At 38.1% G+C, this 26,952-nt stretch overlaps 1 protein-coding gene across 1 annotated transcript in view; it reads right to left on the bottom strand.

Moving 5' to 3' along the window:
• Positions 1 to 26,537, bottom strand: part of LOC139740138 (origin recognition complex subunit 3-like) — a 41,115-nt gene extending 14,578 nt beyond the window's left edge. Inside the window, exons 1-5 of the mRNA XM_071650719.1 lie at positions 26,533 to 26,537; positions 22,795 to 22,886; positions 10,624 to 10,727; positions 6,295 to 6,445; positions 2,742 to 2,902 (exon numbers count right to left, since the gene is read on the bottom strand). Of these exons, the coding sequence (XP_071506820.1) occupies positions 2,742 to 2,902; positions 6,295 to 6,445; positions 10,624 to 10,727; positions 22,795 to 22,886; positions 26,533 to 26,537 (513 nt within the window). The remainder of the gene's footprint in view (positions 1 to 2,741; positions 2,903 to 6,294; positions 6,446 to 10,623; positions 10,728 to 22,794; positions 22,887 to 26,532) is intronic.
• Between the last annotated feature and the right edge of the window lie 415 nt (positions 26,538 to 26,952).

Genomic DNA, 26,952 nt, shown 5'->3' with positions numbered 1-26,952 from the left:
CACTAGCTATTTTTACCTCTGCCAAGGGAGGAGGTTACATTTTCATTACCATTGGTTTGTTCGTTAGTTAGTTCGTTAGTTAGTTAGATTGTCCGTGTGCAAAATAACTCAAAAAGTAGTTGGGATGAAACTTGCAGGAAAGGTTGAGAATGACACAAGTAACAAACGATTAACTTTTGGTAGTGATCCGAGAATTTGGGGGGAATTTATGAAGGATTTTTGATATTTTGGCAGGTAGGGTCAATGAACTTGGGAGTTCAGGCTGCGCGTATTTGGGGTTTGTATGCACGCACTAAAGTGCATGTTCTGGTTTCTGCTAGGGCGAGGCGCGCTGTGCAGCTGAGGGTTTATGACGTAACAAAGGCTTCTACAAACTCTATATTGGTAAATCAGGAGACTTTAAGCACACTAATATAAACACTTTCAGCATGCTATTACGTATGGGTGGAAATCACTGATATCTCTATGGAAGAACAAGATCAGTGATGGAAATAAGCTGCATGCTTGGCGGAGGTCTGCGCTCTGAGAGCGCTTCTCTAGTTTGAAGTGCAATTTAGGCCATGTTCATGAGGACTTCAAGAAATGGAAAAATAATGAATACCGGTACAATAAACTGACCTTCATCAAATTGGGTTTAAAATCATAAATTCATGTAAACCTAAATTCCATCACAGTATACGGAAAACACACTGGTGCATAAGATCCATATTATGCTATGTATACATTGTACCATTACAACACATGCATATTCTCAGAATTGGTTACAAAAAGTAATTGCTCTAACATCGTTTTCTGAGCTAAACTTTAATAAGAATCATGTTTTAGAACTAAAGTGAAAAATCTACAAACAACCCTTATCACTGTATGGTATCATTTGTCTTTGAAGACACCCACGCATTGGAACTCTTTCCTTTGATTGATAAGGAATGCAGTGATAATAATTATCATCTCTCGTTGCTGCTAACGTCAGTGCTTTGCAAAAACCTCTGAAACTCTGGAATTCTATCACTCTTATTTTCAATATTCTTTGTCTGATTTTACTCCATTCACTATGGCATACTTGAATTTCATTGCAACATAGCACACAGCAAACCTTTATGTAAGACACAGCTGACTTTCCATACATGTACCATAATACCATTATGTACCATGAACACTAACTAAATGTACACGTGTGTTGGCAATTTCAAAAGTGATTTATTCCATTGGAGCTGATTTTTTTCCTCTCTCTCTCTTCTCTTGTATTACTGTACATTTGCCTTTCCATCTCTTCTGCTAAGTTTCATTCAAGGCACATATTGGGATTTATTCTTAATTTAGTACCAGGGTAAAGTTAAAATTCATGAAACATGATATACCCTGGCCAATGAATGTGTCACAACAAATGAAGTATTTTGACTCCTACAGGCAGCAGATGACTGGAAAGCCCTTACTTAATACCACATTTAAACCAGAGGCACATCAAGGAATTCTGTAAAGGGAGGGGGGGCAAGTTACATTTCTGGTTCCACTTCCAGGTTTCATTTCATTTTTTCCTTTGTATTTCTTTTGTTTTTAAAGAAAAATAAAGGGGGCATGTGTCGGTTGTGCCCCCCCTCCCCCCCTCCCCCCTCCCCCCTCCCCCCCCCCCAATCCGCCCCTGTTTAAACCACTTTCCAAGGGGCCTCAGCAGTCGTTTACCTGAAACATTGTAGTGTGCTATGGGATATTCTCCACTTTCCCCCTCCATATTCTAGTCTTGTTCATTTCAGTCCCAGCCCTGGTGAACATGAAGACTATCAAACTTCATTCTCCTGTCTCATTATGTCACACTATGGACCTCCTCAAAGTTTTGCTACTGTCCATTACGTGCTGTCACCTTCTGCATTCACCCCATTTTACGTCTCACATTTATCCCGTTTTGTTTACAGTGACCTGAAACATGATTGCCAATATATTAAAATATAAGTTACCTTTGACCTTAACTTTGGACCTGTCACCTTATCCTTTAATGCAATTATTGTCTACTTATTGCTCTCTTTCTCTCTCCCTCTCTCTGTAATCTAATTCTGCTTTACCTGGACATTCCTGGCTGAAGGTGCACTTGGGACTGTAAGGTTCAGCCAAAGTATTATAGAATGCCCTTTGCCCTTGACCCTTCAATGCAATAAATGGCACACAACTGACTACAGCTATATTCATGTCTATTCATCTGACATTCTCAGTTTACAAACTGTCATCCTCTCAATGCTTGATGATTGTAGCCAATTTAGTCAAATTTTAGCTACCAGTTCCAAAATGTGATAAAGTTTACCAATAACATACATGTTTGATATCATACAACACATAATGGATGCTGGATGGTATATGATGATCCAAACAGCTGACTTGATCCATTTGGCTCAAATTGACAGTTACTATTGCATCAAATTCTTTCTACATGTACAATTGTACATGTATGTGCCTTGTATCTACAGTAATCAGACAAGTACATAGATCTACATATTTTATGTAGCATACCAGGCAAAGTATAATGACAGTCTACAAATTTCTTGTCATTGGTATTGGTGTGTGGTAAAGAAAACAAATAAAATCAAGAATGCTAGAAATATGAAATGTGGCATTAGGATTCATAACGTTACACCAAACCCCCAAACACTATATGACTTGACCACTATTTGAGTGGAGACAAACCAATCAGCTTAGCACAGAAAAGGAGAGTAAGTGTGAAGAGTGGAATCCTACTTTAGGTGTCACCTTACCAAGTACTCTATGCCCATGAGCTGGGACACCAGTGCACCCATCAGGCTCTTCAGTGTAGTGCAGTCCTTTGATGTCAGACTGGCCACATGAGGGCTCACTCTTTCATGGAACACAGAGGTCAACTTGTTGAAAATATCATGGTGATCTGTGACATTCACACCTGCATGGCATAAACACAGTACACATACAGCTTATGAACATGTTTTACTGTACCCTAATACAGGTGAAAAGAAAATGGAACATTATGGTCAGCAACTGTAACATACTTGCTAACATTTTCATTTGAGAAAGCGGTAGAATCCAGGATGCCTATGTGAGCAGCGCTAGCTTGAATGCTAATGAAATTATTCAAAAGCGGTAGTCTACTGCCAAACGCAGTAGAGTTGGCAAGTATGCTGTAAATTGATCCCTGCAGTCATGTCGTGAATGACCACATTTCTGTGGCAACTCACATAACATCATGAATATCTCCATACACGTACCTCACTTCTTTGAACAGAGGACACATAATCAAAGATTAATCCATCCATAAAAGAGCACACAGTATGCATTGTGTACAGTAAAGCACTAAATTTCCAACATTTTTCACTGTGAGACAATGCCAGAAATGCCTCGTTTTGTTCTCCCCAAAGCAACTCTTTCGTATAAACTTGTTTGATTTCTGTATGTTTGATCTCCTACTCCATCAATATATTCTTTTAACTAATGATCTTCCTTGACCTAGAATACTGGTTTTCAGTGGCGGATCCAGAGGTTAAAACAAAAGAAATAACAAGAACTAGATATATCGCTACGGCGACTGATATGCCTCCACCATAATGCATGGTTCTCCTAATACACTGTAGGTCTATAGTACAATGTCTTGACAATGTGTGATAACAGTTTCACACAATTGGCAAAATATTAAAATGACAGGTTTGCCACAAATGTGCTGAATGTTCACTTTCCTAGAACTAGGTTCAATTGGATGAATGATTCAAATGTCAGAGTGCAGGTATTTGGGGAACTGATGATTTTTACTTGACTTTTGACCCTTTTATAAGTTTATGCATTGAGTAATTTTCAAGGTATTGAGAAAAAGTATAATTTCAGTATCAAATGGGAAAATAGCATTATCTAAACCTAGCCTTTGACCTTTGACCTTTGACCTCGCAGTTCCAAAGAGAATCACTGTTAGGTTGAACATGCATAAATATGTAAGTTTCATGATGATACCTTGAGTTACTTTTGAGATATGGAGGAAAAAGTGCAATTCACCACTTTCACTTGACCTTTGACCTTTTGACCTTTGACCTTTTGGCAAGAAACTTCCCACAGAATATATATTGGGTAATACATGCATACATCAAGTTTTAAAAAAAAAACCTTCAGGCATTGCATAAATATAAGGAAAGTAGAGATATTTTGAGGAGTTGACCTTGACCTTTGACCCCCTGACCTTTGAACCATGACCCCCAACTTCCCTAGATAATCACTGCCCATTGGAACAAGCATATATACCAAGTTCCATGAAGATCTGTACCTTGAACCATTTGCGAGATATGGAGAAAAACATGAATTTTCAACCTGTGACCTTTGACCCCGTGACCCTAAAATCCAAACAAAGTATCATCCCCCCAGGATATACCCTCATACCAAGTTTGATGTAAAACCACCACACGGTTCTTGAGATATCGACAAAAACAAAACGGGACGGACGGACGGACGGACGACCCGAAAACATAATGCCTCCAGCCACGTCGTTGGCGGAGGCATAAAAATAAGTTGGGGTGCATGCGCCCCCATTTCATTTTGCAAAAGCGCCTCCCCAGTATGGAATTCCTGGATCTGCCCCTGGGTTTTGGTATATCAAGCTGAAACCTTGGTTCTTGGAGCCACACATTTCTTGCATTAAATCTAAGAAAATCACTTTTGAGTATCCAGTGAAAGACTGATGATTTTGTGGCCTTGTCCTTGACCTTTCATTGAGTCTTCAACAAATTACTACTTCAAATAACCCTTCAGGCAACAAATAACTACTCCATAATCACATGACACTATTCTGTCATCATTCATGCTTGCATTAGGTGTACAGAAATTTCAGGTAAAATAGTTCTTCAATTTTGCACTAATAGTTTTTGTTTTGCAAAAAAAGACAAGGAAAAGTAGAAATTACGCTGTGCGTAATATATGTCCCCGCCGGAAGTAGCATTTAGTAGCAAAATGTACGATATAGGTAAAAACTCAAGGTCAAAGGTCAAAGAAGTCAAAGGCCAAAATTCTGTGTAGAAGTTTTGAAGCCCTCACCTAGTGCCATCACATTTAAAGCAAACAGAATCGAAATCGGGTTAGAAATGGCGGAGTAGCATTTTGTAGCCAATGTACAATTGATGTAGGTCAAAAATCAAGGTCAAAGGTCAAAATTCTGTGTAGAAGTTTTGAAGCCCTCACCTAGTGCCATCACATAAAGCAAATGGAATCGAAATCGGGTTAGAAATGGCAAAGGAGTAGCATTTTGTAGCAAAATGTACAATACAGGTCAAAAATCAAGGTCAAAGGTCAAAGAAGTCAAAGGTCAAAATTCTGTGTAGAAGTTTTTAAGCCCTCACCTAGTGCCATCACATAAAGCAAACGGAATCGAAATTGGGTTAGAAATGGTGAAGGAGTTAGCATTTTGTAGCCAATGTACAATATAGGTCAAAAATCAAGGTCAAAGGTCAAAGAAGTCAACGGTCAAAATTCTGTGTAAAAGTTTTGAAGCCCTCACCTAGTGCCATCACATAAAGCAAACGGAATCGAAATCAGGTTAGAAATGGCCAAGGAGTAGTATTTTGAAGCAAAATGTACAATAAAGGTCACAGGTCAGGGTCAAAGGTCACAACTGAAATTCTGTGAACAAGTTTCAAAGCTCCCATGCAGTTCTATCATATAAAGCAAACAGAATCAAAATTGGCTCATAAATGACAGAGAAGTAGCAAATTGAACATTTTGATCACACACGGACGCACACACAGACGGACGGACGGACACACGGACACACACACGTACGGAGCCCGTTTCATAGTCCCCTGCTCGAACTCGTTTGGCAGGGACAAAAATGCTGTGAGAGTCACTACTCATGAATTTAAAGTGACTTGAATTCTTGACACAAACACCAACCTGTGACAAATGAATTCTTGACACAAACACCAACCTGTGACAAATGAATTCTTGACACAAACACTAACCTGTAAACAAATGAAATCTCTACACAAACACTAACCTGTGACAAATGAATTCTTGACACAAACACTATCCTGTAAACAAATGAAATCTCTACACAAACACTAACCTGTGACAAATGAATTCTTGACACAAAACACTAACCTGTAAACAAATGAAATCTCTACACAAACACTAACCTGTGACAAATGAATTCTTGACACAAACACTATCCTGTAAACAAATGAAATCTCTACACAAACACTAACCTGTGACAAATGAATTCTTGACACAAACACTAACCTGTAAACAAATGAAATCTCTACACAAACACTAACCTGTGACAAATGAATTCTTGACACAAACACTAACCTGTGACAAATGCTGCTGTTGGTATCTCTCTTTGCTGAAATTTAGAGTTGCTTCCTGCTGGCTGAAAATCCAAGTTGAATCCAGCCTGAGCATTTTTGATAAAGCTGAGGAGGTCATCAAATATCTTCCTGTTTACCTCTGTCTGCAACACCTATCATAACAACGAGAACAACAACAATAACTAGAACTATCAATGAATATGATTAATTTCCCCATCTTAACCTGAGAGAGTTAGCTCATTCCTCAATGTTCCTTTTTTTTTTTCTTTTTCACTGAACAAAGAAATGGGTTTACCATGGCAATGCATTGTTCAACACTGACAAAAGATGTGTTTTGCTCATCTTTAAACTACATGTACAGTGGTCGTATGTACCAAATCTCATGTCAAAGTTCAAACACTGGTAGTTAGTGCAATCCACTATATCTTTGTGATTTTTATTTAAACACATTGTTACCATTCATTTCATAGAGGTCAAATTTCAAGGCAAATGCTTGAAAGGGAGTTGGCTCAATCCACAGTACATTTGTATGCTTTACATGAAAAAAAATTATGTTAACATGGAAACATAGTCATTGTTCCGCATTGCAGAAAAATATGCTTGGCACGGCTGAAATTTATATTCGGGTAATTCCATTAAAAAACAGTCCCACTGGTTAAATACCATTTCTATTAGTTTCATCATGCCATTGCTTACAAAGTACGAGCCTTACAGTAATTTCACTCTTATTGTTATTGAAGCCAATAAAATTTGCTACAAATACTGCATACATTTTCACCAAAAAAAAAGGAAAGTGCAAAATCATGACATCTTGTGGCAAAATTGTGTGACATTTTTACTGTAATACCATTTTGACAGATTTATCTACAAAGTACAGCTTATTGGTGGATCAATGATTTTTCATGGCTCAAAAATGATAAAAGACAAGCAAGTTTTGAATACCAGTACTATAAACAAAAATCATGCATCAAATGAAGATTTTTTTGAATGAGTGAATCTCAAGAATTAAGTTCCTCATGTACGTTAGGCCCTAAGATTTGGTGTCCCCAAAATTGATTACACAACCGACAAGGAACCTTAGCTTATAAGGGTGGAATCCACATATGTTGGACCGTTTGTTATTTTGGTGACACACACATAGTTTTAAAGATTTTGAGAAAAAATTGGGTGAAAGAAACAACAAAATGAACTAGAAATGTCGCTATGGCGACTGGTATGCCTCCGCCATAATGCATGATTCTCCTAATAGGTCTATAGTACATGTGGACAATGTGTGATTACATTTTCACAAAATTGGCAAAATATTAAAATGACATGTTTGTCACAAATGTACTGAATGTTTACCTTCCTTGACCTATGTTTAATTGGATGAATAGGAGAGCATGTATTTAGGGATTTAAGAACTTTAACTTGACTTTGACCATTTCATAAGTTTATGCACTGAGTAATTTTCAAGGTATGGAGAAAAAGCGCAATTTCTGTATTGAACAGTAAATTGTTATCATTTTCATCTGGCCTTTGATTTATAAGAGAATCACTGTCAGGCAGAACATACATAAATTCAGCATGTTCTAAGTTTCAAGATAACTTGAGCCACTTCCGAGATATGGAGAAAGAATTAAGTTCAGCACTTTCACTTGATCTTTGACCTTTGACCTTCTTGGCAAAAAAAAAAATCCCAGAGAATCTCTATTGGGTTATACATGCATACATCAAGTTTAAAAAAAAAACAGTCCTGCTGGCATTGCATAAATATAAGGAAAATAGTAAAATTTTGAAGTATTGCCCTTGACATTTGACCCCTGACCTTTGACCCCATGAACCCTAAATTCCCTAGATAACCACTGCCAGTCAGTAGATGCATATATATACTATGTTCCATGAAGATACCTTGAACAATTTCCAAGATACAGAGAAAAAGGTGAAAATTTAAAATTTTACTTGACCTTTTGACCTTTGACCTTTTGACCTCATGACCCCAAACTTTCACCAGAGGATTTTAATTGGGTAGTACATGTATACACTAAGTTTCAAGAAAATATCTTCAGGCATTGCATAGATATGGGGGAAATGGTAAAATTTTAAGCATTTGACCTTGACCTTTTGACCTTTGACCTTGAGCATGTGCACCCAAAAGTTGATAGGCACAACTTCACCCCCTAATACACATACATGCCAAGTTTTATTAGGATACCTCAAAAGGTTTTGGTAGTTACCCTGTCCACAAAATTCATTACGGACGGACGGAAGGACGGACGGACGGACGGACGGACGGACGGACGGACGGACGGACGGACGGACAACCCGAAAACATAATGCCTCCGGCACCACTTCGTGGCGGAGGCATAAAAATATGACCAATTGTAATTTTCACAAATGGCAGCCCTGCTTTGGTGTTCCGTGAAATATTACATCTGGGCTCATTGATAGCTCATGTTTTTGTTTTCTTACAATAATAATTGCACCTCATTTGCATATTTTACAATGTAGCTGTGGTTTCTTGACATTGTCAGTGTTAATTTGAAAAACAAAACAAAATGCAGAATAAAAATTTGGTGTCCCGCTTAGGCCTACACCAGGAATCTCCGAAAAACTTCTTTCCTGGCCAAAAATAGGGGATGTGTGACTCTTGAAAAGAGTAGTTGATTTTCTGTACCCGTATTTAAAAATGACAACATACATTGCAACTAACATTACGAAACTAGTGTAAACTAGACACTGAGATGCCAGAATGGAAGGATCCTTTGTGTACATGGCCACCACAGTGTCCCGCTTACACAAGGAACCACGTTTTTACTCCATACACTGCACATTTTGTATGCTGACATGCTTCATTTTTAGTTTGGAACATTAGTTTTCTCTCACTTTTGAATGGACTTACTAAATGTTTTTTAAGATATATGTTCAACAAAAAGCTGATTTTCTGATTTTATTGTCAAAATAAACATGTCACTTGGTTACTTCATGTATGAAATTAACAATTTGTTAAATATGCCAAAGCTCAAGTCAAATGCTCAAAAACAGAGGGAGTTAGCTAAATCCTCTGACAATTTGCATGATTTAATAAAAAATACTGTTATTATATGGCAATATATTGTCTGACGATGACAAAATATGAAGTCTGCACATCTATACACTACAGCAATCACATGTGCCAAATTTCAAGTCAAATAATAAAAAGTTGGGGAAATGAGCAAAATATACATTTTTGTGTGATTTTCATTTTAAAAATGCTATTACCATGGCAACACATTGTTAAAAAATGAAAAGGGATGGAGTTTGCATATCAAGATCACATGTGCCAAATTTCAAATCAAATGTTCAAGAAATAAGAGACTTGGGCCAATCCACAATATTTTTGTATGATTTTCTTTAAGAAATGCTATTACAATGGCAACAAGTTGTTCAACAATGACAAAAATGAAGTTTACACATCTTCCTACTGTTCTGGTTATATGTGCCAAATTTCAAGTCAAATGATCAAAAACTGAGGGAGTTAGCACAATTCACAAATCTTTTGTATGCCTTATTTTTATATATTGAAAAAAAATGTTATTACCATGGCAACACATTATCCTGCACTGCTGAAAGATTCAATATGCACATGATCTGAAACTAAGATTGGTGGAATGTGCCAAAACCTCAAGTCAAATGCCCTCCAAATGAGGGAGTAAGCTAAATCCACTGGTAATTTGTATGATTTTCATTTAAAGAAATGCTTTTGCCATAGCAATATATTGTCCATTAATGACAAAATATACAGTTTGCACACAAGCTACAGCAATTACTTGGATGTGCCAAATTTGAAGTCATCTTCTAAAGAAAAAAATGCTGTGAACTTATTTACGTAATTTAGAAAGCTGTTGAAATAAAAATACTGCTTTACCTTCCATGTGCATATGCTGCACTTATTGTGTGTGTGTGTGTGTGTGTGTGTGTGTGTGAGAGATAGGTCATCTCACCTGATTTTTATGTATATTTTTGTACTTTGTGTAATACATGTACTTAACATTTTTTTTTGACGTCTTTATGTGTGATCTATATGTTATACATTTTCTTTTGTTTATGATGTATTTCTCTTTAAAGATGTGAAATGAAGTTGAATTGAATTGAACTGAAATGAATTAAAAAAAAATAATATTAGACTTAGACAGTATAAAGAGAATTATCTTTAATAATAGCCTCTAATTTTTTTCTTCTCACAGTAAGAATACTTCAAGGATTTTCAATCTGTATGTGATTGCATTCTTTTGCCCATTGATACATTGTATGTAAAAAGGAAAAAAATACAAGTGTCATAATTTTCATTCCAAGTTTGAAGAAAACCTACCTCAACATCTTCACTGATTAGATCCCACTGTACCTCACAGGTTTCATACCGTAGCTTGCAATCCTTGTTTGTGTCTGCCTTATTTTCAGGAATGAAATAGTCACCTACATTTCAGCCACAGTAGGAGACAAAACAATAATTGAAACTTCACATGTTATACCACATAGCTTAAATCAACCAAGTACTAGTAATTGCATGTTACTTTTATAGAGAGGCTGAGTGATAACAAAAATGAAACACAACTAACGTTTAACTACCTCTAGATGACGAAGGCTCGTGAATTCTCGGTACTGCCAATACAACTGTATCTACAATGTAGGTGACGTGCGGTGAGCAGCCTTTTAGATACATAATGGGATAGCTCTGAGGACAAACTTGCTGCGATACATGTATGCACTAAAGTCATGTTATGCCTATTGACCGATTCGGGTTCGTTGAGAGCAGCAGACAATTTGTAGCACTGGGCACAGCCATTAGCTCATTTTGCGGTGTCCCAGCCTACCCCTCCCCCCCCCCCACACCCCACGGGCAACATGTTTATCGCGCACTTGTAACAAAGTTCGTGCACTAAGCAAGCATTCGCGCACTCAGTACAAGACGCCTATTGGCTAAAGCAACCATGCATCAGTTTTTCATTCCGTGCGCGTGAGAGGGGTGGGGAGTGGGAGGGGGGGTCGGCTGAGACACCACAGTAATGGCACTGCCCATGCCGATAATACACAAACTGCCTCACAGAATTGGTCAATATCCAGGGGAATTTTTGTTTTTGTTGAGCACTGTTGTTGAAGATTTCTTCGCTTTCCATCATGTGACCAGTACATTGAAGCCTTGCATTAGTGAACCATGACTCTAGTGACTGCAAATCAGTAAAGTTGAGAAATTTAAAACTGCTTTTAGGTGAATCTGTAATGAAACTACAGTAGAATTATCACTGAAGGTGATTTATACCCCTGCCCCTAGTGTTGCTTTTTATAGTATACACTTTTTGCCATTGTCAAAAAATGTGTCTGGCATGAACACATGTGGTGTCTTGCACAATATTTATACATTATCATACAAACAGAGTGTGACCACAGTTGCTTGAGTGCTATGGTAACAGTTGGTTCCACAAGGTTTGGGTAAAAAGTGTGGTTACCATAGCAACACATTATCTGATACAAGCACAAGGGACATTTTGCATAACTACACTTAAAGACCATCATACACACCAAATTTGACCTTCATAGCTTGAATGGTTTATTTTGATAGAAAAATGAGTGGTTACCATGGCAACAAATTTTCCCTATACTACTTTATACGCCGTTATTTTCGCGAGGGTTTTATTTTTGCGAATTTTGCGAGCTTCGGGCTGATCGCGAAATTAAAGACACGCGAAAATATTACCCCGTCATATAATATGTGCAAATTGATGACAAAATGCATCCAACGCTGGCCGGACCAGAACGCGGCTGTTACATCGGCTAGTATGTACACATACTATATTGTATGTACGCTACGGTGCGACCAAAGAGGTTCTATGAAAACCTCTTTGGGTGCGACCGCGAAATGTGGAAGTGTAGTACGATGCTAAACATGCATTAAAATGTGCAATATCCGTGCTACGTTACCTTACGCGAACGAACATCGGCTCGACGTGGTTGGGTACACGGGCGAGGCCTAGGGATACATGTAGCCCGACCAGACGCCGTGTGCGCAGGGCCGTGCAGACGCCATGCGCAGCTAGGTGTAGCTAGCGCGACACTACGTGTACAGCGACAGGGCCGTGTATATAGAATGCATGTAAAACTTTCGCTAGCGCTAGCGCAGCTCTGAAACTTTGTCGTCTATTTGTTGTGCAACATTTGGTAGGTACTGAGTACTTGTGAATGCCGTAGTTGTTTCATTTTATAAATCTTCTACTGTGTCGTTTCTATTTTCATGTTTTTTGGAAGTCACAATGCAAATGGAAAAACGTTACGAGTACGTTGGCAAGTGTTTGTACGTGTTTCTCGGGCTTGGCAGTAGACCCTACTACTACTATCAATCGCGAATTTAACAACACGCGAAAATGCCACTGATACTGCGATTCGCAAAAATATCTGTACGCGAAAAATTGGCATATACAGTAACACGTTGGTGTCTTGCAAAACTACACTTCTAGGTCATGATACATACTAAATTTGCCTTTAATGGCTTGAATGATAGAAAAGTTATTTGATCTGCAAGGTTTTGGTAAAATTGTGGTTACCATGGCAACGGTTTGTGTGACAAACACAAAAATTATGTGTTCCACATCTATACCTCAGGGCCATAATGTCTACCAAATTTGATTTCAATTGCTTGAAAACTGTGGAAGAAGTTCATTCCACAGGATTAAAAAAAAATGTCGTTACCATGGCAACACATTGTCCGATACAAATACAAAGGACATTTTGCAAAACTACACTTAAAGACCATCATACACACCTGTCACCAAATTTCACCTTCATAGATTAAATGGTTCAATTTGATACAAAAAGAGTGGTTACCATAGCAACACATTTTTCTTATATGTGACCGTGCACCTCAAAACGAACAAAAAGTCGCACACACTGATTTTGCGTGAGGACTGAAAATAAGTCAGGGGCCGCGGAACGTTTTTCAGTTTGGGGGGGCTGCGCAGCCGGAGGGGGGGGGGGGTGTATCAAGGTCAACCCCCACACCCCCCCCCCCCCCCCCCCCACCCCCCGCTTAGACGCACCGGCGTAGCCTGGATACTAGTAATGATCTTGTGATCTTTGGAGGGTGGCGGTTACTATGCGAGGAAGCCAAGCGACCGAACCCGAGCGAGCGGAGGGAAGGGGGGGGGGGGAGGTGTGGGGGGAAGGGTGTGGGAGGGGGTGTTCCCCCTCCCACGGTGAGAACTTTTTGCATTTTGATGTTGTAAATGGTGCAATTTGATGCATCTTTTTGCGTCTTTTATCGACTTGAAACCCCCCGCTTAGACGCACTGGCGTAGCCTGGATAGTGATCTTGTGATATTGGGAGGGCGGTGGTTACTATGCGAGGGAGCGAAGCAACCGAGCCCGAGTGAGGGGAGGAAACGGGGGGGGGGGGGGGGGGGGAAGGGTGTGGGAGGGGGTGTTCCCCCTCCCACGGTGAGAACTTTTTGCATTTTTATGTTGTAAATGGTGCAATATGATGCATGTTTTTCCGTCTTTTATCGACTTGAAACGGCCCCACTTGTTTAAGGTGCAAACTTTTGGTGCAATACTTGGATTTTTTTCTAGCTCCCCCATCCCCCCCCCCCCAAAAAAAATATTTCTGGAAATAATTTGGACTTTTTTTTCAGGAAGGTGTTAATAGCAAAATCACAGCATTTAGCTCTTATTCCGCGTGTGCATCATCTATGTGTATGTACAAAGTCTAATGAGGTGTGGGGGAGGGTGTGGGAGGGGGATGCCCCCTCCCACTCGACGGAGCTTTTGCGTTTTTAAAATCAAGATAAAGCGATCTGAAGAACACTTTTTGTGAGAAATTCGGGGTAGTGTGATTTTTCCCCCGATTTTTCCCTTTCTTTCTTTTTTTTTCTTTTTTTTTCACGATCCAAAAGTGTGGGGGGGGGGGGCTGCAGCCCCCCCCCCCAGCCCCCCGCTTCCGCGGCCCCTGTAAGTGAAATGGGTCAACCTAGCCGAGCTTGACTTTTTCATATTTTCTGAAAGAGCGGGTCTTCTTTTACATTATGCTAAAATGTGGTATCATAAAACGGGCAGGAAAGTGTGTTTTTTTAAGCAGTTTATCTCGAACATTTTTGGTAGAATAGTGTGATTAGGTGCGTCTTTAGAATCCCTTTTTCATTTCTGAAAAACCTTGTCCTCACTCTTCACTTTCAACTCTAATAACTTTTGACAGGATAGTGCTACTGCTTTGAAAGTGGGCATTTATTATGGACAGAATGTGTTAATGAGGCATACTTAATTTCAGTTTCATCTGATAATCCCTTCATTGTTGTTACTCTGGTGGTTTACTTCCTGTTTTTTGTCCCATTCATCGCACAGCCAGCACGGTTTGGTAGAGATTAAGCGCTCAAATAGACACTGTACTTTAGAGCCTCTTTTCTCAGTTCACACCTCGGCCGTGATAAGGCAAAGGAACGTAACTCAAAATTTGGGCATTTTGAGTTATGAGCATATGGCTCCTAAATAAAATGCGCTCTTTTTAATGGTGAATGTCTCAATTCTCAAATGTTTACCATTTCAGAGATAAAAAGCGTATCTCACACATTTTTTCACAACTTTGCCGTTTCCAGCTAGGCAAAACAACGTAACATGAGATACGTATAGAAATGACAAAAAAAGCATTTTCGCTGTTACGGCAAATGAACGTATCTTTACATACACTGTTTTGTCATTGTGGTTTCTCAAGAAAAAAGAAAGAAATTGCGACGCCAAAAGAACGTATGTCATCATACAGCGCTTTGCTGTATAAAATCAGGGCCATGCGCGCTACAGTCAGCACGGCAAAACAACGTATCAACATCGTGGCCATCACAACACACGCTACGCTGCATAACTCTATGTGTAATACCTACGGCTACGTGCTGCAGATCCATTTCAGCCGCGGCAGTGAATGTACCGGTATAGTGCCGCCGCTGCTGCTGCCGCGCCGGTTGCGACAACAGCTGGCAGCAGCTGGGTGCAGCAGAGTACTCTCTGGTTGACTGGCAGGCAAGCTTTGCTGCAGTGTGAACCATGAAGTCATGCCCATTGTTCTGTTTTGCAGTCTTGGAATGGACATTCTCCTGACCAGTTAATGCCACCACAAAGAAAAACAGCGGTAACACCGGTAAGTTTTATTTGTCATTTTGTCAGGTCTAAGTTTGATCTAAATTTGATCTAGCCCGACCAGACGCCGTGCGAAGTACGGCGATTGGGCTGTACAGAGTGGACGACAGTACGCTATGCTAGTGTAGGGTCCAGTACTTTCGATAATAGTTTTCACTAACATTTAAGAAAACGATGAGTAAAAAATAAATAAACAAAAACACAGCAAGCTATGAAAATAAAGAGCAAACTTAGAGCTATGAGTATGACAGCCTTTCCTTTCGGTGGGCTTGGCAAAACGTGGCTCATTGGTGTACTTGGTTGTGGTTCTACTAATGTAATAAGGAAATGTAGGTGATACTCGTACTATACTAGTCGTCAAGTAGATCAAGTAGTGAATCTCAAAAGAAATTTAGCTATGCACAAATAAATTAAGTGGACCCCAATATACTATTATGATCATCGACATCATTCGACTTGACGTCGTCTACCTCAAATGCAGTTTTTGTCTAAAAGTATAAAAAACAAGTAACAGCTTTATAGTAAACAGTAGACTCGACTTCAAGCTAATGACAATAACGCTTGATACTGATGAATTTCATTTAGTCTTCAGTGGCAACATGAACTGATGGCAGACGATATATTCTAATAATGGCATTAACATCATTACTTTGGCAAGAAAAGTAAGGACAAAAAATAATGTTTGGTATACATCTTTGGTTAAACACAAGTAGTCTTTAGATCTTGTTTGTTATTCCTTGAAAGGATGAAGAATGTGATTTTGGCGTTTTCATACATACAGGAATCTATCCACTTAAAATTAGCCTAAAAAATAAAGTCATTTAATGGTACTCTGTACCTGCTCACTATGGAGGCCTGATTTATTTATTTTTTCTTTGTGCAACTTTAGTCAGCTGTACATATTCTTTAAAACATTTATTTTTTTTTCATTTCGATACAATATAATGCATTGTAGCCATGGTAGATCCTATACATGCTATAAGTTCCACCCCTCCCCCATAAAAAAAATGTTGAAGGCAAAAGCTCATGGAATTCAAACATTTATTCTTAAGTTAGGTGGTTTTTAATACTATGGAAAGTTCAAACATTAAGACCCAATCGTCTACTTTAGAAAATATTAACATTCGTTGTGAAATACATATTTCATTGTCTCTCTTTTCAGGGTCCACACCAACCGCCAGCCTTTACCAGCACAGAAAAGGAATGCAGTGTATCAAGTACAATAAAAGGTACAAGTTGAATAATCACCTATTAATTCATACTAAAAAAAAAATAGAAGAAGGGGGAAAAATGAACCCCACCTTTGTCATTATCCCTGCGACACAAGCCGGCATTTGGAAAAATTATTTCAAAAAAAAGAAAAGAAGGCAGAATCCATGATGATGAATTTCTGATAATTTGAGAATACCACATTTCACAAATCATTCCTTAGCGATAAAAAATATTTATACTACATGAAAAATGATGATATCACCATTCTCTCTCAAAACAATCACACAGCCTTGTACATCCTCAAGGGGTTATTTGTATGATGTTGAATAATATATATTGTGAGTGTGTTTCATAAATACTCATTCTCATTTTCTTTGCTTTTTTGGAGGGGGGGGGGTCTGTGAGAGAGAATTTGTTACACATAACCATGTCTAATGAAGAATTTAATCACATAATATAACTAAAACAGAGTTGAAATTCACTAGCTGTCTATTATGGAAAATGCAGAGTACCTTAGTTTGTATTAATTATTCTCTTCCGTTTCTTGTACATTTTCCTGCAGTGGTCTACCGAGCAGTTCAAAAGCAGGGAAAAGAGCAACTGGACAAATTTCAGCTGTGCACGCCCGTCAAAATCTCATGAAAGATGGAGTGGAATGTGCACTAGATCAGTCAACTGTAGAAGAAAAATAATAAAACTCGGATTGTTTATATAGGATCAGGTAAATTGTTCACAGTTAAATAAAGAACTCGTAAAACTCAACTGTGAAGATAGTGTTAATGACTATTCTCACGTTATGAAGGCACAAGAAAAAAAAATATGATGAGGGCTCATTGCCCTTTGAAATGATGACTATCAACTTAGGTAAAACTATCACTTGTTCATATCAAATATTGTTGTAAATGTTTTCCCTCAAAATCAATATCATGTCGATTGAAACATGTCAACGTATTTCAGAAAACCAGGGAAATAGAAACCTTATTTCCTGCATAATTTTGATTTATTTTGGGCCTAATCCCTCCGGGAGCTCTCAGACATCGCAGATGTATTGCAGCACAGGAAATCACCATTGTGATAAGACGTTTATTGAAATATGTTTAAAGTGAATACTGTTGCAAATTTTCCCTTCGTTTCAGCTGCCTAATAATTGTTCTTTACCCGAGTATTTACTTCTTACTACTCTTCAACAACAATAAGGATTAAAAATGTTATGTGTGCTATTTATAATTTGTAATTTGGAGATGTTCTGATCTTCCAAGATAAAAATTGATGCGAAGGTCTGATATGGTAATCGTATAGCTAATCTCCAGAAAAAAACCCCACACAATTATGTTCTGTTCTATTCAATTGAGAACTTTGTTCCCAGGGTTTTGTTCAACTGTGGTACGTATGTAAGCTACTTTACTCGGGAAGTAAATTACATTTTTTTTTTCTATTTCTTATTTATCATCATGATAATGCATAGTTGCTGCTGATTTGCTTTCAATGTGATAAAAGCATAATGGCATATCAAACTCTGTCTTTAATTGTAAAAAGGAAGCGTAGATATATATTTCGTATTTTTAAGACTTGCAAATAATCGAATGATTTATGTAATGCTGTCGTCTTTGAGAAACAGATGTACACACATTTTTCCCTATAAACCTTTCAGAAGATGTAAATGTCTCTGCATCATGTCTATCTCAAAGTTATTCTACTGAGAGAATGTTTGCACCTCTGACAAGTCTGCGGTGTGTGTGTGTGTGTGTGTTTTGTGTGTTTTTGTACTTGCTTGATTGTGTGTGTGCATGTGTGTGTGTTTGTGTGTGTGTGTGTGTGTGGTCAAGTTACACCTAACAACATTAAAACTTGGATTCATAATTACCTGATAATTCATTGTTATTGTTGTTGTCGTTGTTCAAAGAATTGAGCCATATTATTATTAGAAGTTTTAACCTTACGGATACAATTCATGTAATCAACCAAACATTAGCAACTTATAGCGATAAACAAAGTACACAATATTATTCTTTCTGTTCAAATCCTTTCATCTCAATGGAAATCGTTAAATAAATAAAAGAAAAGATAGAAATTAAAATAGGAGTCTCAATATTAACACATTAAATGCGTGTTTGTGTCTTTGAAACGAAGTGTATGTACAGATGTTTATACACTTCTTTTTTATACCCATTTTATTTTTTTTTACCACTTTTCATACAGTCATAATAGTTGCCACTCATGCATTGTCATACTAAAATTATACATATTTCAAGTTCATCTTAATTGTATCACATGGCATAAGAAGTGTAATGAAATCCATTTTACAGACTTTACCCAAACTCGTAGTTTAGTTGTGAATATTAATCCAAATCCATGTTTTTGTTAATCAACATGAATGATAAACCAAATATGATTATGTTCCCAATGAAAAAACTTACATCAAGGGATAAAAAACATACACTTAAAGATAATAAAAAAAGAATGGACATCTCAATAAACTGTAAACTATATGCAAATGAAGAAAAACAAAAATTTACGGTAATTGGTAGATAACAACTAATTACATTTAAGTATATACTCGGTAAGTTTCCAGAAAAAAAATGAAAATGTTCAATTGCATCAATAATTTTGCAAGCTACTGTGTTTTACTATTCTTAATATATATTTAAAAACATATAACGGGACTTTTATCATCCAGTTAACAAGATTTTCAAAGTAAATAAATGATAGAGATTGTTGCCATTGAGTCGGGATACGTCATTCTGCCTAATTACATTGATGAAAGGGTTGAGGCGCAGATATTTGTAAGTCAAGATACGTTCTTTTGGCATACTGAAGTGGCTTCGCTGGAGAATGCTTACGCGCCGTAAGTCAGGATACGTTCTTTTGCCTAATTGATATGTTGCCGCGTGAGGATTCTCGCACAACGTAAGTGAGGATACGCTCTTTTGGCAAACTAGAATTACTCATCAGCACAGTGCTGTGATTAGGTAAAGTGCTGTATCTATTCTAAACATGGCAATAACTCTAAAACGGGAAGTCCTATTTTACTGAAATTTTCCCGAGATATTCTTTATTAATGCCTAAGAAACTTCGCTGCTTCAAAAGTGTTTTACTCGTATGACGGAAAAATGGGAACCAATTGAATTTTCAAACTCGTTTTTCTCAGAACATGATATTCTGAGTTACGTTGTTTTGCCTTATTACGGCCGACCTTTCCCGAGTTTGTGCTTTCTTTCCAATATTTAGATAGGTTGGGAGAGTCCATTTGATTTGAGTTATACGTCATTTTAAAGCTTAAAGTCTGCTCTTTCAGAATATGGTCTTACTAAAAATTCATGTCTGGTGACTTTTTGTTTGTTTTGAGATGCAGTGTCACATATTAAAGGCATAATTTACCATTTGCAGATGAAACAAAAACCCAGCATTAGTGCTTCAAAATAGCTTTAAAATGTAAGTTAGGACTAAAAACAAACAACGTAAGAATTTGAATCCGCATATTAAGTGTTGTTAAATACACAAAATGTGAACAATAGTTATAATAAAAATGTTTCCAGGCTAAACCGTCTACAGTTACGGTCTATTGAGAATAAACACTGATATCTTCTTATATTTAGGGCTTTATTGCGAAAATTTTATATGGTAGGATGTTTTGTGATACAGCAGACCTACACATAAGCATCAAATGTGATATCTTGAACATTTTTTTAAATCACCGCTCCCAAAGGTAAACTGGACCTTTAACACATTGGTGTCTTGCATGACTACACCTCCCAATAATCGTACATACCGGTACTAAATTTGACCTTAATTTCTTGAATGATGTCGAAGTTATTCAATCCACAAGGTTTTGGTAAAATTATGGTTACCATGGCAATGCTTTTTCTGACAACACAAAAATTACACATCCGTATGTGTTCCACATCTATGCCTCAAGGCCATACTACCATAAATGCTACCACTTTATAGGCAAATTGTTCAATAATAATTCACATCAAATTATCTTGTTACCTTTTTAGACTAGTGGGGCCGTTTCAAGTCGATAAAACATGCAAAAACATGCATCAAATTGCACCATTTACAACGAAATGCAAAAAGTTCTCACCATGGGAAGCCCCTAACCCTCCCCCTCCCCCTCTCGCTTGCTCCTTACCTGCCCCCCCCCCCCCCCCCCCCCCCCCCCCCGGAAAGAGTTCCTTATGTCCCTCCACTAATTTGCACATAATAAATAATTTTACTAATTATAAACTAAATAAAGGTTATTATAGGCCCTAGGGTTATGTCTCAAAAGGAAGTCTTCCCATAAATGGAATAACCTTTATCTAGTTTATTAACATTAAATATTAGTAGTATTGCGCTGTTTATTTTTGCATAGTTTGCATTATTCATACGCAAACAATGCGCGAAATATGCACAGAATATCAGTGATCGTTTGCGAAAATGTTGCCGCTATCAAGTTCATAATGTGCGAATCATGCACGATTCATACAGAATTCATAAATGTGACTGATATAATATCCTTAGTCGTCGCGCACAACCACGAATTCGCCCTATTTGGGGCCTTTGAGTGCCTATGCACTGAAAGTGCGTGCTTTATTGATTTTTGAGTAATATTTCCGTAGTTCTTGCGAAATTCATCGGTGATTTTCATAGCGTAAATCAGCAAAAATTCTCAACGGACAAGCACGCACAATCAATTTCTTACATAATTCATGCGTCTATGCGACTTTTGGGCAGTGTGATTTCTATGCAAATATTGCCCGGACTGTCGGGGAATTGGCCGGGGATTTCTACTTCAATTTTGCCCGGCCTGCCGGGGATTTAGCGGGGAATTTCCGTGAAAATTTTGCCCGACCTGTCGGAGACTTGGCCGGGACTTGGCGGGTAGGTGTAACATCCGAAAATTGCAAGCAAGATGCAAGTTCCGGCCTAGACAGAAAGATCCGTCTGTCCGGAGGACTCTTTTGTATTTTGCCATTAACGCTGTCCTCCGTAGACAGACGGAAGGTTGTAGTACCCATTGCTGTGTGGATGTTCTTAACCACTGTCTCTTTGGAAAATTGGGTGAGGTACCTCACCCTTCTCGATTGCGTCTAATTCACGGCCCTAGGTCGGCAAATTTAAGCTTGAATAGTTAAATCAACTATTCAAGAATAGACTACACTCACCAGATTAATGAATAATCCAATATTTCGGTCGAAATTTCAATGCAAAAACATGATCACATCAACCAGCCCGTCGCGTCGTCACGTTCAAACTGCAGAAACATACTATGAATCTATTAGCCAATCACATGCGAGGTAGTTTCTACGTGTTTTTTTTACTTAATAAAGTACCTCACATGTGATTGGTTTACAGATTCAAAATGGCGACCTACGGCTAGCGAACGGCGATGTTGCGATATGGATAAAATTTCTGCATTATAACCGCATTACTGTGAGTATTTCGATTGCAAAATGTGAGAAATTAACCCCAAATATTGCTGCATAATGTGTCATGTCATGTCAAACTTGTTTGAATGTAAAAAAGCTGTCTGAAATTTGGTTTATCGTAACGTTTGATCTGTGCGCGTTGCTCCACACAGGAGCTGGGATCATTGACTTCGGTCTGCATACGGAGGGGATCCGTGAAGCCAGACGCAGTCTCCGCGGAACATTCCCCGACGGACAGATACAGACCGATCTTTCGGTCAAGTTCCGGCCATCCCCGGGTACCCAGGGGCCGGGACTACAATCGACAAGTGCATGATCCAAACATCAAATTCGTTATTAATCAATTATTACTGATTATTCTTTATCATGAACTTTTATTACTAATCTACTGCTTGATGGGATTATCTATTATTCAGCGAAACAAATGATGTTGGTTTGTTCTTAAACTCAAAAATCTACTGCACCGTGCAATACCGACCTACCTGACAAAATGACAGAATAATCGGCATGCAGCAGTCACTCGAAGAAGAAGAAGAAGAAGAAGAAGGCGAAGAAGGCGAAGAAGAAGAAGGAGAAGAAGAAGGAGGAGGAGGAGGAGGAGGAGGAGGAGGAGAAGAAGAAGAAGAAGAAGAAGAAGAAGAAGAAGAAGAAGAAGAAGAAGAAGAAGAAGAAGAAAACGAAGGGCCATGGACGGATGAGCTAACATAAATTCTAACATGTGGGACTGAATTATTCAGCTCACTTACCCGGAGCGAGCGGCTCTCTCTTCCTCTTTGACTTGAATACAAAGCAGCCCTGTAAGACACAAAATCGGTAGAATAGACCATAATCGATGCATCTGTCATTGTGGGTTTATGTTTTTTGAATAAAAAGTATCTACTCTACAAACCTTTGAAATCGAGCTGGTCATTCCGCTATCCCCACATGAGATCCCCCGGTTTGCCATGCTCAGTTTTGGAGTACGCGCCACCAAAGATAGTATGCGTACACTCCTGTGGTACACTCCATGCCAACTCTCGGTCAAAAAGTGAAACGAGGAGTGCGCCAACTGGCGTTCAGCGGGATAAATTTCAGTGGGTGAAGTTTCCATGTGATCATGGACCTAACAGAGATGTGATCCAGCTATAGGCCATGTGCGTCAGTGGTGCCTGAGCATGCACTTTCGCGATATGTTTGTGTGAGACCAAACAAGACAGGCTATAAAGACAAGAAAGAATGAATTTTCTGTAGATCTAGAGAATTCTGAGTAAATATAGTGCATTAATCTGCAACAATAGCTACACCAAACCATCAACAGGTTCATCATTATTTCGATTTCCAAGTTTCCAAGTTGTGTAGTAGGTTCCTATACTCTTATTATATTAAACAGTATACTAGTATAATAGCACCGACGTACAGCCCTCAGAATTAAATTTGATCTTACGGGGGGGGGGGGGGGTGGTATTGGAGGAGGATGTTCCCCCCCCCCTCCCCGTGAGAACTTTTTACACTTTGATGTTGTAAACGGTGCAATTTGATGTATTTTTGCGTGCTTTATCAACTTAAAACGGTCCCATGAGTGTAAGTAAGGTATAATATCTATTCTAATATAGATCATTTTTGAACAATTTGCCCCAAAAATGTTACCATTGAAATAAATTTATTGTATTACGATGAATATCAGGAATGCTGTCTGTTCAGTAAACAGAAAAAGCATGAAAACGAGGGTGTACGAGGGTTCGGGGTGATTTTGCATTTTCAGACGTGAAATTCAGCAATCAGGTGCAAAACCTTTGGTGAAATACTTACATTTTTTCCGCAAAAAAGAAATCAAAAGATAGATGAAGCAAGTAAATAAGTTTTTTTTTTTTTTTTTTCAGGGAAGTGTTAAAAGCTAAATCACGAAATTTAGCTCTTATTCCCGCGTGTGCATCATCACTGTGTATATATATCAAGGTCTAGGGTTTGGAAAGGAGTGCCCCTTCCCACATCCGACGGAGATTTTGCGTTTTTAGAATTGAAATAAAGCGATCTGAGGCACACTTTTTTGTGTGAAAAATTCGGAAATTGCCATGGAGGGGACCAAGCAGAGGGAAGGTGGCAAGATACGTCTCCCATATTCGAGGTAGCTTTTTCATTTTTAGAGCTATAATTCAACGATCTGGCGCGCACTTTTGCTGGAATATCTATTGTCAATCAGAGAAGTGTCTCAAGTATGTGGAAGAATACAAAGAAGGAGGATGTGAGAGGGGATAAGCTCTATCAATTCCCCGAGCTCCTATCAACACGAGGGAGACTAATTGCAGTTAAACGTACTTGTGCACACATTTTGTTGCATATTTGGAAAACTCTCAGTGTTCAAAGTGTGGTCATGCATAGTCATATGCACCGGCGTAAATCCGCACAGAGGAGTGCGGGGGGAATGATCGATGATATATTTATTTTTTTTATTTATTTTTTTTTTAGAAGACAAAGGGATTGATGTTTGCATACCAGACATTTTTTTTTTTTTTGCATGAAATATAAGATGGGAGGAAAGTGGCAGCAAAAAAATGTGAAGACTCTAGTTGTTCTTTTTTTCAGCTTGTCAGCCGACTTTCGGCCGAAAATTGCACGTCAAAAATATAAATACCTTTTTGTTACTGTTTATCTTTTCTTTTGTTTTCGTTTTGAAAGACGATTTTGGCACCCTCACTTAAAAACCTATTCTCGTCCTTCATAATTCAAAAATTAAATCAATAAAATAGCGATACCCTTAATGGAAAGAACACAGTTTTACCACACTATGTAACACAGTGTGGCACACAGTGTCGAACACAGTGTGGAACACAATGTGTAACACAGTGTCGAACACATGTGTTTAATATGTGTTTGATATGTGATTTTGGGACGTGTGGTAACACTGTGTATTTACCACAGTGTGAAACACAGCGTCACCACACTGTGCAACATTAGCGATACCACATGGTCCAAAACACATATTAAAAACACTGTGAATCAAACCACAGTCTCACACACTATGACCACAGGGTATAACCACATAGTTCATTACACTGTGGTAGTCACCACATAATCCACCACACTATGGTATTCACTACATAGTCCACCACACTATGGTATTCACCACATACCACACTGTGGTAGTCACCACAAAGTCCACCACAATACAATGTGGTAGTCAGCCCGAACTCACATCAAGTTAGAACTATTTTGAAGCACAAAAGTCGGGTTTGGGTTTCATCTGCATGTGGTAAATTATGCCTTTTATATTCGCTTCTGGTGGCCATCTTGCATGGCGGCCATCTTAAATATCTTTAAAAAAAAACCTTCAAGGATGCAAAAGTTGCATCATGCAAATTCGGATTCAGCGCCCTCGAAATAGGGTATATTTGTGTTAAGTTTTTCACCACTTACGAAAATTAATGGTGATACATGAAGAATTTCCGTTATTTTCTTGAATCTCTCAAAACCCTCAAGGATGCAAGAGTTGCATCATCCAGGTTCAGAACCCCCTCCCCCACCCCCACCCCCCCCAAAAAAAAAACTCATTAAAAAACAGTGGGGCTTATCGGTGCCCTCTTGTTTCTGCGTACGCGTGTGCGTCTTCTGATGTGGAAAGCAGTCACCGGCTTTGACGAAAATATAAATGAATGGAGAATTGGGTGGACGGTGTAAAACAAACTTTGGCACCCACAAAACGACGTGACGCAGTATAATCAGGCTGATTGAAAAGCGCCTATAAACACAAACACAAACAAAAACAACAACACCAACAACACCACCACCACCAACAACAACAACAACAGCACAAACGACAACGACAACAACAACAGCAGAGCTCTATTTAAGTACGCGTTGTCTTCTTCCAGGTGTTGTGTGTGGTATTCAAGTACTGTAGTACAATCCACCCCTTATCTGTGTACGCTTTTTATGCCAAGTTGTATTGTCATGAAACGTATTTCAGCTCATGAAATGACTTTTCATGGAATGATTTTTTTTTTTTTGTTCATCGAATGGTTTCTTTTCGTAAGTATAGAACGCCTTGTAGGCCTATGTAAAACACTTTTTGTCAAATAAGTCTAATATATTTTTGGTGAAATATATATTTTGTCGAAAATATTTTTTGGTCAAATATATTTTTTGTCAAATATCTTTTGGGTCTAACATATTTTGTATCAAATGTATTTTTGGTGAAATATATATATATATATATATATATATATATATATTTTTTTTTTTTTTTTTTTTTTTGGTACCACCAGCATTATAGTAAACGGTAAAGAGTAATCGCTGAGCTAGCTAGCTGGCTGGCATAGATAGCCATAGAACCTTTGAAGGCAGCACGACCGGTAACGACATGAGGCCTCTCTCCCCGCCATTAAATTACTGCTAGCCCTACATTTACAAGACCGACCGGGTAGCCTGACTTGCGTCATCACCCTGGTGACGCTGATCTGCCTGGACGTTGCATATTTAAGCTATTGTATAGTCATTATTGCTGTTACCTCATCACCGTGTAAGCCTATTTGATAATTTCTAATTTAGTAATTACTTTTATTATAAAATTACTCAATTGATATTTTAGTTTGAATAATTCGATTCAATTTACATATGACATGCATGAAATCCACTGCATTAGAACTTGAACTGCGTATGAGACTGTTTTTTTATGTATTTTGATACAGGACATTGTTGTAAAACAGCTTTTGCTGAACTTTTTATCCTGAATAAATATATTTTAACAAACAAACAAAGAAACAAATATATATTTTGTCGAATATATAATTTTGGTCAAATATAATTTTTGTCAAATATATTTTGGTGAAATATATATATTTTTGTCAAATATATATTTTGGTCAAACCTATATATTTTTTGTCAAATATATATTTTGTTTGAATATATTTTTGTCAAATACATATTTT

This window comes from Diadema antillarum, unplaced genomic scaffold (genome assembly GCF_040938485.1).
Source record: "Diadema antillarum isolate AM-2024a unplaced genomic scaffold, OU_Dant_1.0 seq00000836_RagTag, whole genome shotgun sequence".
Classification (NCBI taxonomy): Eukaryota; Metazoa; Echinodermata; class Echinoidea; order Diadematoida; family Diadematidae; genus Diadema; species Diadema antillarum.
The sequence above is the reverse complement of the archived record's forward strand: the minus strand, read 5'-3'. Positions and strand labels throughout refer to the sequence as shown.